The following is a 20,045-nucleotide window of genomic DNA, read 5'->3' as shown; positions in this document are numbered from 1 at the left end:
TAGGGAAAAACAAAGTGATGTAAAGCAAAAACGAGCATATTTTAATATTTTCTGTATGAATGAGTCAATTTTATACACTTAAAACTTTCAAGACTTGGTTGAAGATGGAACGGTGGATCTTTTTGTTTAGTAATTGATCGACTATTTCGATCTGTTAATCTTGATATTCGAACTATACAATAAAAAGACGAAAGCACATTGTCTTCACTAAAATGTAATTAAATCTACGCTGTAAAAAATTCCGTAACAAATTACGGTTAAAAGTACTGCCACTCAGGATGGCTGTATTTTTTACCGTAAAATACATTTTTACCGGAATATGTTTCGGAACTAACACAAATGTGATATACCGTAATTTTTACAGTAATAATTACCATAAAATCAGTGAATCACTTTAATTAAATAAATAATATTGTGAAAATTACGGTATAATTTTTTACGGTAAAAAGAGATTTTATGGGTGATGCCCCTAAATGCCGGTACTTTATACCATAAATTGATCCGGAATTTTTTACTGTGTAGTAAAGATAAAATGCACCCACTTGCATAGTAGCATCGAATTTTAAATTCTATATCTGATTTTAATTTTTTCCGAAGTAAAATATTGATTCAAATTAGTTAGTCAAAGTCGGTTGCTCTAGTCTTTACTGAACTGACCACAATAACAATTAAATTGTAACATGAAAATCTCCATCAACTCTGCTTTAAAAGCAAATAAATAATGAATACTTTAAGGATTAAAAAAGACTTAAGGATTTATAAAGATTCCGTACTTGTGCTATGAAAAATTTAATTGCAATGGAATAAGGTCATAAAAATTTAGAATATTGTCTTCAATTTACCATCTCATCTTCATCAAAAACCTTAATGGACAAACAGCCCAGAATTAAAACTTTTTATCGTATAAATTTTAACAATGATAAATTATTGATAAAAACTTCTAAAAACATTCTATCAATTATGTGCTAAGATAATTTCCTCAAAAAGCTATTTATTATATTTTGCACTTGATTCAGAAGCAAAAGAATTGTTGAGTAAAGTATCACATGAAGATATTGTCTTTCATTTGAAATTACCCACATTTACATTCTATGGCGGAGAAATCTACCGTTAATTTCTGGAGTAATGAAAATTCTTAACTCATTATTACGGTTATTTTCAGCCGTCACTGTAATCAGTACTGGGCGGAAACAAAACAAGCGACCAACTATCAACAAGACTCGAACCCGGGTCATTTGAGTCAGAGATAACTCCATCCTCTGAAAAATGTCTTCCGAATTATATAACCCGGGTCATTTGAGTCAGAGACGATTCCATCCCCTGAAAAATGTCTTCCGAATTATGTAACCCGGGTCATTTGAATCAGAGACGGTTCTATCCTTTGAAAAATGTCTTCCGAATTATGTAAACTGAAAACCATGAAAACTGAAAGTTGGTTAGCTGAATATTAATCAAGAAAAGGGCATTTTGGTAAAGTTTTTATCATAAAAGGGTTTTGATAAAGTAAAAAATAAAATGCTGCTTAATGTATAAGTACTAACAAAAGCTAGTTGCTTACGAAATTAAAAGCAGATAACGGATTTGGCCTTGTATTGAGAAGGCGAGAAAGATAAAGAGTGAGGCTTCCCTTGGTGAATGGAAATATCTAAGACCAATGATGACTTTTCGTAAAAGTATTGAATAAAGAATCGAATTGTATTGGTAAAAAATTGGAATAAAATAAAGTACTTTGTGCGAGGAGGGAAGAAGTCGACTATTATTCAAGAAAAAGACAATTTAATAAGTCCTGGAGGAATTTTTATCAAATGCGCTGTGAAGTTTTTTTAAAAAGCAAATGCAATTCTATAAATGTTTATCGAAGTAACTTTTACGCATTTGAAGTTAATAATTTTGAAGTCAAATACAGAATATCGTTTTCCATTCAGTAATAAAGCACCTCCTTTATTCTTTATTTGAGAGATTTACTACTTAAACGCTGCACCCTCAATGTTTACGAACGTTCATTCTGTACAGCAGTGTTTCACAAAGTGTGGTACGCGTACCCCCAGGGATACGGGAACAGTTCAGCGGGGGTACGCATTCTTATGCAAAAAAAACTTGCAACAAACGAAAATTTCGAAAAATTTTATTTAAAAATAAAGCTAGCCATGAAAATTTACGATTACGTATTTTTCCATTGGCTATTTTTTGCAGAGTTAACAGTTAATAATTAGTGGTGTCAACTGCCAGTTGTGATTTTTAAAATTTGTGAATTTTTTTTATAGTAAAAAATGCATTCATTTTTTTATTAATGGTACACATCGTTACGAAAATTTTAGAAAGGGTACACAAAAGTCATAAGTTTGGGAAGCACTGCTGTACAGGCTTTGTGGAGAACCAAGATTGCGCCATTGTTACTGCTCTGTGCAGAACCTACGTACGTGAACGTGAAGGATCGATTTTCTTATTTAAATATTTGCGCTCTAAAGGGGATTTTAAAAATATTAGAAACGGGACATAAATAATCACTGAACATGAATTCGTTCAGAAATAAGGCCTAAATTGGTTTTCAAAAAAAATTTATTACGGAAAATCATTTTTATACTTTATATTACGCATGTCTTTAGAAAATATAAAAAAAGAAAATTTAGATTTTTCCCCCTGTTATTTGGGAACATTTAGTCTCTTCCTTTCAAACAACATTTTTTTGTTTGTTTGCACATACTTTGTTTACCAATTGCTTCCAACTGATGGTTTTCCGACCTCTCCCAATGCATTCATAAAAAATTTATTGCGTAGAATGATTAATGGTAGGTGTATTTTTTTCAAAGACTTTTTTTTAAAAAAGCCTTTTGTAATTTATGTTGTGTCATAAGATTCCCAAACACTTCTGAGTGCAACACAATAAAAGAAGGTTTGATTACACAATCCCATCCTGCAATCCACACTTCCCAGCAATCAACTTAAATTTCGGCAATTACTCATTTCGATACGATTGTCACTATTTTAATTAGGTTTTGAATATGATCGGCTACTTGTTGGTCGTTTATTTATAACTGTCACAATATTGCACTTGACTTCATCAACTGGATGCGTCTACAGTATAAGGAGTGACGATTGAGAAAGTTGATAGAAAGTTCAACTATAAACGCATAAAAACGTCGTGTTTGAAACGATATTTTTTGAACTTAGTTAACCCAGTTAATTTCTTAAGCCACTCTCTTATAAAGTATTTATTCCAAGTTTTTTTGTCATTTTATATTTGTTCCTAAAATTATATATTAATATTTATATCCTATATTATATATTTATAAAATAAAAATTATTTATCCTATATTAACTTAATTTTTTGAGAAGATACTAAATTAGGACTCAATCCGTTCTATGGATTCATATAAGAGCTTGAGAATTTTATTTCATCTTCTCAGAATCTTTGAAATGCGTGTAATTAATTTTGCCAAATTTTTTAACACAAAACTTTTTAACTTCGGCTAAATTTATAATCGCAGATACATGACATAATCCATGGCATTCACGATAAATCGTTTAAATACTTTTTTAAATATCGTTAACAATGTTCAGAAGTATCATTATTTCACGATCTATCGATGTATTTCTCTCTTTATTTATAACATATATAGCAGAAAACAAAGTTTTTCTATGGTTTAATATTAAGGATCAGCAGCTTGATTAGATTTATTTAGTTAGAAATTTCAACAAAACATATTACCATGAACGATGCGCTCCATCACTTTTAATTTTCACTTTTACATATTTATTTCTTTTCATACTCTGAATTAAAAAAAATACATGAATAAAATTTCGATAAAAGTATGTATGAAAATATTGTAATCAAAAAATCTCTTCCTTACTTTAAAAGTAGTGTATGGTCAAAAGAATAAAACGCTAGAGAATCTTTTCCGAACATGCTAATATGTTAATCCTTTTACCACGCATAGCATATATATCTGAAATCCTATAAAAATAAAACGATTTGCAAGATAACAGGTTAGCTTTGTTAAAAAGGAAAAAAAAACTACAGCAAATTGTTTCAAGTATTTTTATTATTATTTTCCTTCTCCTTTGCTCTTACCTACCGCGTTTCTTGACAACTCTAAATTGTTTCAATTGATTCTTCACCACTAAGTTCGCTTTTTACGTAGGCAGGGGGTGAATTATAAAAAAATAACTAAAAGCTCCGTGTAATTATGAAACGTGTGATTTGAATCCTAATTCAGCCATAAAAAAAAAAGACGTAGAGGGGTGCGGTTTGATTGGGCAGAAAAGGGGATGCCTGACCCAGTATTTTGGTTATCCTTTTCCTCTCCTCCTTTTCTTGCAGATTTACGATCCAGTGAGGTATTTTTATTCGAGAGTAAAGTGCAATAATATTTTTCTTTATCTCTTGTCGGGAAATGTTTGTACCTTCTAACATATCACGTCCTAAAAAGATATTTAGTAGCGCACGAAACAAGTTACATACTCTTTAAAGAAGAAAAAAAAAAGATTTTTTTTTAGTTATTTTTTTCTTTCGAAGGAACTTCCATTTAGATGCAGATACAGAATAGGTATTTTATATGCAGATTTTGTCATTTTAATAAAGAAATCGTTTAATAATAAAAACCTGACATATCTGGTTGACATCTTTAACCCTAAATAACTAAATTTAAACCTGTGTTAATCTGTGACTAAGGATTCGTCACATAGACTAAGTTAAAAACACACTTATTTTTATATTCCTTTTATTTATGACAAAAAATTGACATGGCTTAAATGAAATAATTCAATTCTTTTTTCTCTAAATACAGATAAATGAGGCATCTTTAACCCTAAATAATTAAATTTAAATCAGTGTTACTCTGTGACTAAGGATTCGTCACATAGACTAAGTTAAGAACATACTTATTTTTATATCCCTTTCATTTATGACAAAAAATTGTCATTACTTAAGTGAAATGTTTCTAAATTTTTTTCTCCAAATACAGATAAAGTATTTCGTGAGACATCTTTAACCCTAAATAACGAAATTTAAATCTGTGTTACTCTGTGACTAATGATTCGTCACATAGATTAAGTTAAAAACACACTTATTTTTATATTCCTTTTACTTATGAAAAAAAAAAAATTAGCGTGACTTAAATAGAATGCTTACAAAATTTCTATCAAAACACGGGTAAGCGATAAAATGTGTAATTTGAAATCCTTGAAGCTGTTGAAATATTACTGTAACATCACGAATTCTCAAGATTGGTAAGTCGAAAATTTATATTATACGATTGCAGGGATGCCAACTGTTCCCGCCTATCGCGAAAATTTTATTAAATTGGTTGTGATTTAAAAAGTAAAACTAGAATAGATTGAATAAGGGATAATTTTGCCAACTCTTTACAAGTCTCTTCGTGAGACAACTGCAGCAGAGTTGTATTTTATCTGCGGCTTTAAATTTTTGATGCGTGGTGGTGGAAAAACACACTGCAGACTTGGTCATTATCTCTTGAACTACTGGATCGATTTTAATGAAATTTGATATGTACATACATTGGTACAAAACAAAACAAATCACCATTCAATAATTGTAATACATGATCACGCGTAATTCTCATTAGAGTCGGAAGGTATGAGACTGCTGAATAATAATTAAAAATAAGGTTTAATAGGGAGTATAGTCCCGTCTTATAGATATACAGGCCTTGTACCGTGATTTCATACTTGAAATAAGGCAGTTTGTCATTTCCTGTGGCAATTTCATACTTTCCGACTCCAACGAGGGTTACGCATGTTCATGCATGTGTATTAGAATTGTTGAATGTTTATTTGTTTTGTATTGTATCAATATATGTACAGATCAAATTTAATTAAAATCGGTCCAGTAGTTCTAGAGATAATCGACCAAGTCTGCAAATTTGCTTAACTTCTTAAGCAGTGTAACTTAACATAAAATTGACTAAACTAAAAATAACTTTAACTTCGCTTCCACAGGAAAAAATATTTTTACAAAGCGGAGCAATTTGGCATTGAGGCGAGTGTTTAGTTATCTAGGGTAAAATATCTGTTGTATGTACCATTAGGTTCATATTAGTGACTGTATACTCTCATCTGAACCTGAAGATTCAAGAATGGCTTATTTATTTTATTTTTATTGTACATCTTTCATACTGTATTGGAATGTTTTAATTAATTAAACTGTTTTGTTGTTGTAAATATTTTAATTAATTCATCAAACTTAAAAATGAATTAAATTTCTCAAAAAAATAAGTATAAATTTTCTACACCTATAGCGAGGATTTATTCAGCTTTTATTTATGTAATGTAAAATCGATACCCAAAAAGTAAAATTAATTTTTTTTGAAAACTACGATGATATTTAAATGAAGAAACGGTATACTTTGCGCAATGTATGAAAAAGCGAATCTAAAATGTGCATATCATTGTTTTGATTCTATAAACAAGAAACACAACACTTCGAAACTCAAAATTACAGGAGAAAATAACGAGGCAAACTCGTTGCAATAAGGGGAGAAAAAAACTTGAAAAAAATATTAAAAGAAAAAAGATAAGAAACGGGCGTATGGGGTCTCTTATGTGGAAATGTATGCTTTTTTAATACATTATTAACGGTTGAAAATGTTATCAGCTTAAATGTTTAAACTTCTATAATGTTGAAATGATATACTGGCAGTAAGAAAACCAATATCACAGTTTTATTCAGATGTATTATTGATAATTAGTAATATTTTGTGATTTTTTTTTCCAGCGTACAATTGCTTATAAAGATTTGACTAACCGGGAATGTTTTTTAGGAAGACTAACGGATGAAACTTTGAATCATGAAATTAACGCTCTCAGCGAAGTTCAGGTAAGTATTTTAAATAAATGAGTTATAAAAACGAATGAAAAATCATAAAACCGACTCGAAATTACATTAGAGATCCTGTATCTAACATAGTTAGAGAGCTAAGATGAACAGTTTCACAATTGTTCAGATTGAAATAGTAATAGGTATAGACGTATAGACAAATATTTTTCGTCAAAATCTCATTAACTGTATGAAGTTGCGATTTTCCTTTTTGGCTTCTAGCAAAGGTCATGCTTAACTTTTTAGGAACTAAACTATCACTTTATCAAGAAATTTACAGTTTTTTTGGCATATAACATAACACATTTGGCATATTTTTATGTTGACATATAACATAAAAAATGCTAATCATATTTATCTCAGTTTTTAAAATATAATTATTTCACAGAATATATTGTTATTTAATATAATTTTCGTGTGAAATAGTTACTTTTAAAGGTTGGGATTAATATTTAAAGCCAAACAGTGTCACATACCGGCAATTTTGAGATTCCACGAGTAAAAACACCTTGTCAATCACTCGGAAATTTTTGCTTCATTTCTTTTCGGAAAATTTTGGCTCATACTCAATCAATTGCAGAATATTATCCGCATGCCGCAATACTCTTACTTCGTAAGATACAGGATTTGTAAATAACATCAAAGTAAATGAAAACGGGTGCATATATTGCTTATATTTGATTCCTTCAATATAAGAGAAAACTCTAACGGAAAAAATACTAGATTCTGAGATATCGTAAAAAGTATGTCTTTAAAGATGATCGAATTTATATACTTCAAATTGTTTTTGAAATGTTATTTCGAATGCGCAATTCAAACTGTTTTTCCTATTACACATTTGATAATTTAGGAAAAGAAAACACTTTATGAAACAATATTTAAAAGGATAAAATAATAATTGATGATTAAGGTGTTAAAATTTATACACAATTATGTAAAATTCTTTCCAGAATTTAAATTTTCTCTTTTTAAAATAAAAAGATTAAGCTTTCTTTTTCATTATTTTATAAAATCCATTAGTCATGCAAACACTATTAAGGTTGATGTAAAAAAGATGCATACAGGGCTGAGTGTTAAAACTCTTTAAGTAGCAAATTTTAATTTATTTTATTTTTAATTTATTTTTATTAAATTTCCATAAAGCAATCACTAAAATGCTAAAAAAATAAAAAAATCTGAAAAAATTTATGAAAAAATAAATAAATAAAAATAATAATTAAATTTAAAATATAAAAAACTTGAAAAATTAAAAAATTGTGTAAAAAGATTTGAGGGCCCATGGAATATGGTGCCTGGGCAAGTGCTCTTTCTTGATTATAATAAACTACAATTAATTTTACTTCAAGGAACTGGTAAGGAACAAATTTCTACTAAGCAATCACTTAAATACTGACACTTTTCAGATAAAAAAAAATTAATTTAAAATATTAAAAAAACTTAAAATATAAACTTAAATAACTTAACTTCATAAACTTAAACATTTGAGGGCCCATCGAATGTGGGGCTTTCTCACCATGCGATAATCAGGCCGTGAAAACAGGTATTAATCCAGTGCAATTTTTGCTACCAACAAACAGCAACACAAGAGGGTACTACGATAGAAATTTTATTACCTAAGTAAGGCTTTTATACCCTGTGCTATGCAATATTTATTTCTCTCTCATTTTTTAGTTGTTACATAATGCATTTGAATTTTTTAATTTTATTTCAGAGCCCTATTGAAAGCCATCCGAAAATCCTTTCTTTAGTTCCTCACAAGTCGGCTTTAACACCCACAGAAATACGAAACATAGCCGGTCAGCAAACAGCTGTTTTTTGCCGAAAAATGAACACCTGGCTCATTATGCCACAAGGAAATCACCGTAAGCCATACTAATATTATTTTACGGAGGAATTAATACCTTCAATTAAACCCACTTTTTAAATTAATTCTTCCATACTATTTGTTACGTATTATCTACCTCAATGAATCATTTTAATGATGATATTGCTTTTAATTGTTACCCAACTTATCTAATGTACCCCCGGAATTAAAACTGTATTGCATTCAGTATATGCCAAAAATTTCGAATGAAACTTCAAATAACAACTTTACTTCAACAAGCGTCGTGCTTTGGAAAATTGTGTCTTTAAATTAAAATTTATCATGTTTTTGAATTTTTATCATTTGCTATTAAAATTAAATATACCATAATTAGGTTTATTTTAAACATTCGCATTCAGCAAAAAAAGAAAATTAAATGTTGTTGTCAAATATTTAATTGTTCCAGCTGTCTATTTTTTATATATATGATAAAAATAAATAAATAAAAAGTAATGAAGGTGAAAATTGAGCCTATCTTTATAGTTAAATAGTTACAATGTTCTGTACTACAGTCTACCTGTTCTTTCGATAAAACCAAAAGTTTGTATTCAGTGTACTTGGATGTTAGGTTAAAAGAAAAAACAGTCGGAATTTTTTGAACCACTAAAATAAAAATAAAAAGCTGCTTTCTTAAACAAGTTTTTGACTGTGATAAAATTAAAGGTATAATGATGTCAATTAATTACAGTTACAGTTACACCAGCTGTTAAAAATTACTTAGTCAACTAATTACAGTTAAAATAGTTAATAGGTACATACATTTTAAACTTTTTGAAACTATAACTAGAACTTAACGCTTTTAAATACCTTGAAAATATGAATAATACAAGATATAGCAAAAAATACCATTTTCCCACTTTTACCAGAATGGCTTATTATTATTTTATACAAATTTTCTCAGTAAAAAAATTTTTTAGTGTACCTTTAAATCATATATGATGGCAATTTAGCCCCAAAAGTAATGTAGGGGAACACCAGAAATGAGTCTTCGTTTAATCTAACGCTAGCGACAGTTCTTGTAGTAAAAAGCCAGAAATATTCTTTACACTATTTTTAGTGTAAAGTCGTTGCCACCATTTTCGGTGATCCGTAACATTAACATTTATAAAAACAATAAGATATGATACACATGAAAGTCAGAGTTATTACGATACAATTTAGGGTTAGAACAGTTACTAGTTTAGGTGTCGTGTCGTATGCACTCACTAATTCTTAAAATCAAATCCGAAATCAATCATAGCACGCAGCGAATATTAAGGTGAATTCGAAATAGACTAACAGAACTAATATACAAATAGAAATATAATACTATAAAATTAATTAGTAGATGTTTAAAATATAATTATCCTTCTTCTTGGCACAACAGCCCAAAACAAGTCATCTCAACGAAGTTTTTCCATCGGAGTTTATCAGATGTATGTTACTTCCTTTAATATTTTCAAATTTTAATTATCCTTATTTCACAATAAAAAACATACGATTTGTAACAGCAAACTTTTATTTCTGTAGATGTATAGCTGCCTGCAATGCAGGGCAACAAATTCACGGACTGGCACACTGCTCCGGAAAGGTTTAATTGGTTCAAATAAACCAAAACTGTGTTACTCCTAAGCCATTTTTATATTGAGTAGCTTTTATCTTGGAAGATAAGATCAGCAGTGGTTTGGTGTAAAGGGAAGATTAGTTTTTTCTTTATAACCTTGTAATTTTGTAACCAACTCAAAAGATAAAGTATCTCTTGAGTTGAGCGTAGAAACGAATCATAAAGGAATTTTTGAGTGAAACCTATCCACATTTGTATTTCATGAAAAGAACACTTAATGATCACGATTGTCCCCTTCTATAAGGTTTGTTTATATTTAGCTCAATTCCAGAAAAGCATTTAAATTCAGCTACCAAAATTATGTCGCTACAGTCTTTCTAATCTTAAAGCAATGTTGCAGCCTACAACAAACTAAGTATCGATTATTAGTAGTATACAGCATAATTATAATTTATGTTGATAGTTTTACTAATGTCTATACTTTCAAAAGAACGATATGAGAACTTATTTAGAAAAAAAAAATTCTTGAACAGTCTCTGTTAGTATTTCTCGCCGATCATTTATACCCGTTATGTTAGTTTAACCTTCTAACTAACTTTTCTTGTTATGCAGGCATTTTAAAGAGAGAAGTAGACGAGGTTGAAGAGAGATCGTACAGCCGTCATGGTTTCCATACAGTTAAATATTCACACCATGGACATGAAACTAGACGTCGATACCGCAAACCAAGTGCTACTTCATCACAGTCTACTCTCGAAGAACAGGTAATCGTGGACATATGGAGGATATTCGCATATCACTGTCCTTCATAGTTTTCATACATATATATTTAGAATCTTTGTCAAAAATTTATTCGAAAATCAATATTCAAGTTAGAAAAAAAGTGAGATCGCGTCAAATTTTTAACGAATTACTGTGGAAGGAAAGTGGTGTTAAAACATCAAAATCGATTTGATTCCAGATGAAACTTGAAAGTGTTTTTAAGAATTACCTTTTACCTTTACTCAGTTTCTTCTGGCAGCCAAGTTTTGATATTTTTTTTAAATCTCGTTTTCTTTTTAAGAATTTGTAATGCTTGGATAACGTCTGGAACAACGAGGATTCTAAAAATATGTATTGAGGACGGTGATTATAGAACATCTGGTGCATACGGTGTGTTATAAAATTCGGCTGATAAATTCTGAAAAGTGATAAAAGGCATTAAAAGGATGAAAACTTTTACCATACCATGAGATTGCAAACCGTGTTGAGAGAGTGAAAATTACGAAAAACCAAAGCAAGTTTCGTCGTTACGCTGAAGACAACGCTCCGTATATCATATCTCAAAAAAATTATCGGCTTTGAACCAATTGTAACTGAAACCAATAATCAGGTAAAATTTGTAATTAGAACTAATTATATTTTTACATGCTTTTTCGCCAGCGCAGGTGATAAAGTTGCCGAAGCATATTTAATCTACTTAAAAGCAAGTAAATGCACTTTTTTTTTTACGTGACGGCTTTTTCTTTAAAAAATAAAAATAAATAAATGAATAAAACCACAGAATTTACAAACGCCAGCGAAATGGAAAAGTGCTTATTTTTATTAGAACGAAATTCATATTTATGGAAAAATTATCAAGAATAATTGTGCAAAATTGAAAGTACTTGCTTGAGACGTGGTTCATCGGTCGTGTTATGAAAACAGTTATGAAGCTCCAGATCAACATTCCCACGATCTACGAATTATGTATCTTATTAAGCTTTAAAATTTACAATAATTAGTAAAATTCGAAATTAGAGTAAGTCTTGCAGAATCCAGCTTTTGCTGGAAAGTGACTTGCTCAAATAAATTAATGTGTATTTTTTTCTCTTTTAGAGTATTCCAGAACCACAGAGGAGAAAAAATGGTTTGCAGAGTTGGAATTCAACGTCTGAGAATGTATCCAAAGATGATTTGCATTTTGAAAATCAATTCGAAAGGCATGGGGGTGATAACCATTACAGTTCTTTATTTGTACCGGAAAGAAATTTTAAGCACGGAGACCACCCAAAGATTAAGAATGAAAATTTCAGTTCAGATTATTTGGACAAAAATAAGCGACCACTGGAGACCGATTTGAATAGTTCAACCCATCAAAGTCCTGGGAGTTTAACAAAATATGAAGATTATTTAAATCGTGATTTGGTTGTTGATAGTAACAATAAAAAATATATTCAGTCATCTGAATGGGATCCTCTTCTATATCCATCTACACAAAATCGAAATGGTGAGATGAATATCAGGAATACAAATGACGGGACTTTAAATGCTCATTATCGAAAAAGTAATATCGAAACTGAGGGAGATTTCTCAAATGAGACATTAGATATTCCCGAAGGGAAAATTTTATTGACTAGCGATATTCCAGAAGAGCATAATGAGAATCCAGATGTCTCGTTAAATGTATTAGAAATTCCCAAAATCTCTAAAAAGTTTGAAACTGTTGGCCATGTCCCGGGTATACATGAAACTTTTGTTCAACCTGATGAAGATGTTCACTCAATATTTGAAGGATTTCATAACTTAAATGGAAATCTAGCAACTTCGAGATCACACGATTCCTATAGTCCTGTTTCTCTTAACACAATTCGTAATCGTCAAAGAACGAAGACTGTTTCAGACGATAGCTTAAAAGCAATCGATAGTGAAACATCACCAACTCAAGATCGGGTTCCATTCAATAATTTTTATGTTGAGCATATCTCTCAGACAACGACTTCTACTCCAGCTTCAAAGCAAAAACATTTTCTTGCTGCGAATTCTCTAAATACAAATACTCTTAATTTAGATAAGATTGATTATAGTGATTCTCTACCTAAAAACATAAATCATCATCACAAAAGTGAAGTTTTGTTCGAAAATAATTTTCTCTCGGGCAAGCTTAATCCTGCGTTCGATCACTCTCAAATAAGTGTTGAAAACAAAAATAATATCAATTCCATCCCACATTTACGTTTCAACAACCACAATGTGCCCACTAACTTTAATATTCGAAATAGCGATGATAAGCAGCAGAATTCAGATAAGTTTGTCAAAAATCAACCTGTATTTCCTCCAAATCAAGTGCATTTACACGACATTCTCCGAAATTTTAAACCAGATGAAATTGTTATTGATATTGAAAAAATACCCACAGAAAAACCTCCAGACAGTACTTCTAGTTTTCGTGGAAGAGATACTTCTTTTACTCGAAATCATGACCACCTACCTTCTTCAAACAACACTTATAGTTTCCATTCACTTGGGCGTAATAGAAATATTGAAAACGTAACTAATTCTAGTAGAACGGTAAATCATTCACAAAATCTACCGTCACAACGTTCTCATTTGTCTAGGACAAGAAACTTTCAATTTCATAGCTCAAATCAATATCCCGCATCACTTCCATCGCACAACTTTCTTCGAACGGATGCAAAAGAAGATCCATTTTTAGGTCAATTTCCAAGATTAGGGGCTTTACCACCAGGTGTATCTCTTCACCCACGTCATCCGCAAGCTCCATATGCAGATATGGTTCGCACAAATATGCTCCATACATTACCCCAAAGAAATATCAATAGAGCAATTAAGCCTCATAGACAAAGACACCACCGAAGAAAAGACCATCATGATTCTAGCTCATGTTGCAAGTCAAACTCGAAACTTTCGACCTGCTGTTCCTGGCATTTGAGAAGAGGAATGCATATTAACTCTTCTTGTTGTGCTTCTCTTAAACATCGGGATAGTTTAAACCAACGGAATTTAATTCCCTCTGTCCATTCTAGAAGGGTTAAATACCGAGATACAGCTTTGCCCATAAAAGATACTTTACCCGTGCAAGTGCTACAAAACAGAGATAATCTTCCACCCATGCAGCGTAAAATTCATGATGATAAAAAGGACAGATGTCAAAAAGCAAAGATGTGTAGAACTTTGTATGAAAGCACACGGCAAGTTATGGTGTGCAGAAATATTAACGTTGATGGTTGCTGATAATGAATGTGCTTATTTATTTTTTAATGGTTGGATTTTGTTTTGTGTTTGATTTCAGTGATTGTGTGTCAATTATGAGAATAAAATGACTTTTTTTATTTTGTGACATTTCTCATATCTTTTTTTAAGTTATTTTTTCTAATTAAATAGTTGTAGTAGTTCATTTACGTCGCACTAGAACTGCACAATGGATTATTGGTGACGGTCTGGGAAACATCCCTGAGGATAATCCATAGACATGCCATCACAATTTTGATATTCTGCAGAGGGGATGGCTCCCCTGCTTCAGTAGCCCGACGACCTGCACGAGAAGTCGAGCACTTTACGGTAGAACAGTTTAACGAGGACCTAAACCGCATACCCTCGGTCCTTAAGCAGACTGATCCAAGTGGTCAACCACTTACACACTGACCGCAGCCAACTGGGAACCGGATCTTTACGATCAGTCCCCTGCGGGACTTAACTATCAGGGAGCTGAAACTTTTCCCCTGACATTGTAAAAAAAGAGTAATTTTCATTTTTGTTGTTAAAACGCACAACAGTTTTCGAAATATTTGGAATTTTTCATGAAAGTGGGGAGTTTTGTCCCTATTCCCTAGTTTTGTGTTCATATTCGTCATTTCCCTTTTTTTTCTTTTTTGGTTTTTATGACGTGAAGAATTAAAATGAATCGCTGAACTTTTATAACTTTCTTACAGCCATGTACTCTTAAATTTAGTCACCGAGTTCCGGAGTTCTTCAATTTTAAGTTTCGATTTCCTCTTTAGCGATGAAATTTTTTCATATAATTCGGAAAAAGTTAATAAGAAATTCACATTTTCTTCCCTTTTTTGGAAAATTTTACTGCCATATGGTCTTCTTTTGAATAAACCTACTCAACATAAAGGAGGCGCAAATAATGACACAAAAATTGATATAGTTTTAGTTCCATGAACAATAACTTTTCTCGGTGTCAAAACACAAAATGCCGAAAAAAAAGAGAAAAAAACATGAGACAGACATGTTGCCATAAAAATAAGGTGCCGATATGGGAAGATAAAAAAGCTTGGCTTGGACATGGTATGATGGAGTGAGAGGGGTGTAATGGTGAGGACTCCAGGTTTGCAAGATGCAGCAATTAAATTAAGATAAATTGCAAACATTAGGAAAGAATGGGATTGTAGATAAATCATTAATTTATTCGAATCTTTCAAAATATGGAATAACATCGACTCCCAGAAGTCAAAGCCAGTGACTGACCTTGGTTTTAGGGAGTCAAGTCAGACTGTATTAAAACTTGATATTAATACTTATCTAAGTTAATGGAGAGGGATTTTTTATACTTTCTTCTCTGATTTTACCCTCGGATCAGCCGTGTTTAATCTGAGAAAGAAAATGGATTTTAGCGTTTATGTTCTACCAATAAATAAATCGTCATCGCCAAAAAAAAAATTTTGATAAAATTTATCTAAAATAAAGATTTACTTATTTAACAGTTTTTAGTTTATGTAATTAGTCATGTTTATCATTCTATACTATAGTTTATTATATTACATTGTTTACATATTATATAATTTATATTATAGTTTATATATAATAGATTGTAACCCAAGTTATTGTCTGCGCTTATATTCTATTATAAAAACGCTTAGATATATGTGTAGGGTCTAACCTACCTTAACAACAAAGTATCCATAGGCGTCAATGAAGCAAATCAATAATAACAATAACAAGTTCATTTGATTGAAAATAATAACAACGAAATACAATAAGCACGAGAGCTTATGAAAAATTAATACGAAGTGAGCGGGGGACGGGACGGAGTGGCCGCTACTGGCGGAACTCAAACTCGACAACGGCGCCAACAATATGAAATTCACGAAAGTTAATTTCAGCTGCTAAATTTTGAAGGATTTCGAATTAACAAGTTTTAAATTTTTGTACACGAAACAAAGTTCAATTCTCTCCAATATCGTGATTTTTTGCCGTTTTGGAAGTAATCTGCACAACACTGAAGGTTGTTAAGTGATCTGCAAACAATTTCGATGTTGGCGAGCGATAACCAGCATAATGCGAAACCACATGTATGTGTCGAAATCCACATATGTTGAACAAAATATTTTCATTTTAATATCTCGAAAAACACGACATCAATTATAATTATCCTTCAGAATCTTTTACCTAAATTGAACATATAATTGCGAAAAATATCTTGATACATATTGTTGTTGTTGCAGTTCATTTACGTCGCACTAGAGCTGCACAATGGGCTATTGGTGACGGTCTGGGAAACATCCCTGAGGATGATCCGAAGACATTCCATCACAATTTTTATCTTCTGCAGAGAAGATGGCATCCCCGCAGACCAACGACCTGTACGCGAAGTCGAGCACTTTACGGTAGAACAGTTTAACGAGGACCAATATCGCACACCCTCGATCCCTACTCAGATTGATCTGAGTGGTCACCCACTGACTGCAGCCAGTGATGCTTGACTTCAGTGATCTGCTGGGAACAGCGTTTTAACGATCAGTCCACTGCAGAACTTTGATACAAATACAAATATAGTGTGTTTTGTATTTACCATCTTCAATACGTATTTTTAGAATTACCAATTATATTACGTTTATAACTACATAAAACAAGTTGCAAACTAAGTTAAAAAACATCAGCGAAAGCAAATGAAATCATTATAGAAAAAAAAAAGCTTTTATACTGCATGCGAAATAATCGCGGATGCGGATTTTGAATTGGGAATGACAACTACATTGGTTTAATGCAGTGTTTCCCAAAGTGTGGTACGCGTACCCCCAGGGGTACGGGAACAGTTTAGCGAGGGTACGCGTTCTTATGCGAAATATCTTGCAACGAGCGAAAATTTCAGAACATTTTATTTCAAAACAAAGCTAGCCATGAAAATTTACGATTACGTATTTTTCTATTGGCTATTTTTTGCAGAGTTAACAGTTAATAATTAGTGGTGTCAACAGCCAGTTGTGATTTTTAGCTTTTGTGCAATTTTTTCATAGTAAGAAATACATTTATTTTTTTATTAGTGGTACACAGCGTTCCGAAAATTTTAGAAAGGGTACGCAAAAGTCATAAGTTTGGGAAACACTGGTTTAATGTATATTGTACGCGAAAAACTCACTCAGTCTGGGTCTCTTTCACATATCCGGAATCGCAATATGAGATTTTTCGCATCCAGTGAGATATGCTCTCACTGACTGACTGCAACTGCGCAAGCGCCAGAGTGAATGTTTATAAGCTACGTGTAAAGGAACATTCTAACCGAAAGCAGTTGCCGTACCTCCGATCTCTGTCGAAAAAAACCTGATAAGTGAGTTTTTCCCGGGAAAATATATTTTACCCATCAGGTTCACGTATTTTCTTGACGGTGATCGCAACCGAATTCGGGGAGAATGCTTAATAGGACGAATTGCTTTCGCATACGTGAGTCGTATCGATGTTTGATCACATATGCGAATAGTACGCAATGTGAATGCTGTGTGATTTCTTATTATATCGAACCCGGAAATTTACATTGTATGTATTACTTTTGAACTCAACATTTATGAAATAGGTTCCAAATTTTTACTTTGTTCAGGGTCCCATCAGTCAAAATTGGAAAAAAGTTTTCTCTCTCGGTACAAGCTTCAATTATTAATAAGATTTCTGAAAATGTTTAAATTTCCAGAATAATGTTTTAGAAAATTATGAAACAATAAGAACTAGGCTATATATACGAGATCAAATCAAGTATAGGGAAAACCGCGCGGTATTGCTTGCGCGCGCAAGTATTCACTTGCTCGGTATTCCCTACAATTTTCAATTCCGTTGTGACTTTTCTTAAAGGGAAAAACAAATGACCTTTTGCTTCAAAAAAATTTCAGTGTGAGGAATACCGGGCAATGACTATAAACTTTTAAAAAAAATCTTTTGTTTTGGGGATATCATGCTAATGAATCTCAGGTAATGGCCTTTAACATTAAAAAGTATCAGTTTAGGATATGCTGGATAAGTGTATATTCGGTAATGTAGACTTTTACCAAGTTGTGGATATTAATAATTGAATTCGTATTAGTATTAATATAAACTATGTCTTTTCGTAAATGTGATAAGAAGGTACATTAATTACATTACCGAATATACATTTACCCAGCATATCCTAATATAATTTCTTTTTTTCTTCTAATGTTAAAAGCTATTGCCAGAGATTCATTTGCCTGATGCTCCCTACGCAATGTTTTTTAAGCTAAGGGTCATTGCCCGTTATACAATTGCCCGGTATTCCTTACTCTGAGTCTTTTTAAAAGTAATGGTCCCTTGTTTTTTACTTTAAAAAAAGGCAATTCAGTTAAAAAGTGTAGGGAATACCAGACAAGTCTGAGCATGCTCGGTATTTCATTACGCTTGAAATGTTTCCTAATATAACTTAAGGAAGAGGTTCGTAGCCACTTCCGAACAAAAATAATAAAGAAAAACACAAATCCTGGCTGCTTTAGCTTAAAAATAAGAAATTAATAATAAAAAAATTAAAGAATGCGATAAACTTAAAGATTCAAAATGCTTTCCAGAGTGAAGTATTTTATCTCTAATTTCCAAATTCTGTCGCGAAGTAGAAGAAGTCACGAATGTAGGGTAATGCTGCAAGCGCCCTCTTTTTTTAAGGCTCTTTATTTTTGGATCCTTATATAGGCTACCATGGAGCTGCACATCACAAACCAATATTTCAACCTCTCAACTTAACTGAACTGTCATCATGCGACACTTTTTGTATGTTTGTTGACAGCTTTTCGATGGGGTGTGACGTTCTCTGTTTTTACAGTTTAAATATTCATTTCTGTACAAATTACTAATTCTGTAATACGTCTTATAAACCAATTTACATTACATAGTTTGTAAAGCTAGTCCATGACATTTCTTTTTATGTACCATTTCGTGCGGTTAAAATTGCTAGGTTCTTGTTTCATATAAATTTGATAAGTATCTAGCATGATAACATTAAATAATAAAGCTAACAAATTGCAACCGTAATAACTTTAAAAGGTTACATATTTGAAGAATGGATGGTAAAATGCTACATGGATCTTTATTAAGTACAGAGGTCTACGACCCTTTTCGTACCATATGACTGGGCTTGCATGCTTCACGATTCCTAGAAGGTATTTTTATTTCTATGAATTAATAAACAGCGTTCCGTGAAACAAAGGATATATTGTTGGCCGTGCTAAAATAACTTAACCTGATTAAATTCGCACAATTCGATTTTTCAGTACTTTTGTCAAAATTGATAAGTTTAATTTTAAAAGTAATTTCTGATCAGTGTGAACGCTGTATCTGTACAGTGTACAGTTTTATTATCGTAAACCTTACTCTTCTAAACTGTTATCCATAATTTGTAATAATTCTAACAATTAGAAATATGTTAGTTTGTTTCAGAAGTTTCTGAATTAAGTTGATTGTTTTTTCCTGAAAAACCAACTAAAATGTTCTATATCATAAAACTTTTATTTCTTCGAACTATGTATTAAATTTCTATTAGATTTAGAATTTCTGCAGAAATATCTTCAAGATAATATATATTTTTGTGATTTATATTTAAAATTCAAACATTTACAGTGAGGAATACTTCCGTATCAATACCTGCTTGCACCAGTTCGGGGATATTTTTGTATCGTGATCTGTTGCACCAATCGCCAAGGTGCCAAATAGATTTCAGACTTGCATATTTTTCTTAAAAATCATGTAGATGTCTGCCTGAGGGTGGCTATAAGTTATATCTCAAGAGTTAGTCACTTTCTGTTATGTTTTTATTTTAGTTTCTCGTG

At 31.6% G+C, this 20,045-nt stretch overlaps 3 protein-coding genes across 3 annotated transcripts in view; 2 read left to right on the top strand and 1 right to left on the bottom strand.

Moving 5' to 3' along the window:
• Positions 1–14,341, top strand: part of LOC107450893 (uncharacterized) — a 64,257-nt gene extending 49,916 nt beyond the window's left edge. Inside the window, exons 4-7 of the mRNA XM_016066826.5 lie at positions 6,734–6,835; positions 8,547–8,697; positions 10,855–11,006; positions 12,100–14,341. Of these exons, the coding sequence (XP_015922312.2) occupies positions 6,734–6,835; positions 8,547–8,697; positions 10,855–11,006; positions 12,100–14,235 (2,541 nt within the window). The 3' untranslated portion in view covers positions 14,236–14,341. The remainder of the gene's footprint in view (positions 1–6,733; positions 6,836–8,546; positions 8,698–10,854; positions 11,007–12,099) is intronic.
• A 2,033-nt stretch (positions 14,342–16,374) lies between these two features.
• The window catches only part of LOC147813918 (uncharacterized), a 10,266-nt gene continuing 6,595 nt past the window's right edge, over positions 16,375–20,045 (bottom strand). The window contains exon 3 of the mRNA XM_087160153.1: positions 16,375–16,395. Within this exon, the coding sequence (XP_087016279.1) occupies positions 16,375–16,395 (21 nt within the window). The remainder of the gene's footprint in view (positions 16,396–20,045) is intronic.
• Positions 18,955–20,045, top strand: part of LOC107450896 (uncharacterized) — a 27,904-nt gene continuing 26,813 nt past the window's right edge. The window contains exon 1 of the mRNA XM_016066829.4: positions 18,955–19,379. The gene's annotated coding sequence lies outside the window, so the exon portion shown is untranslated. The remainder of the gene's footprint in view (positions 19,380–20,045) is intronic.

Source organism: Parasteatoda tepidariorum, chromosome 3 (assembly GCF_982258835.1).
Source record: "Parasteatoda tepidariorum strain Cologne lab strain chromosome 3, Ptep-v5.0, whole genome shotgun sequence".
Taxonomy (NCBI): Eukaryota; Metazoa; Arthropoda; class Arachnida; order Araneae; family Theridiidae; genus Parasteatoda; species Parasteatoda tepidariorum.
Note: the sequence above shows the minus strand (reverse complement) of the source record. Positions and strands in the feature narration are given on the sequence as shown.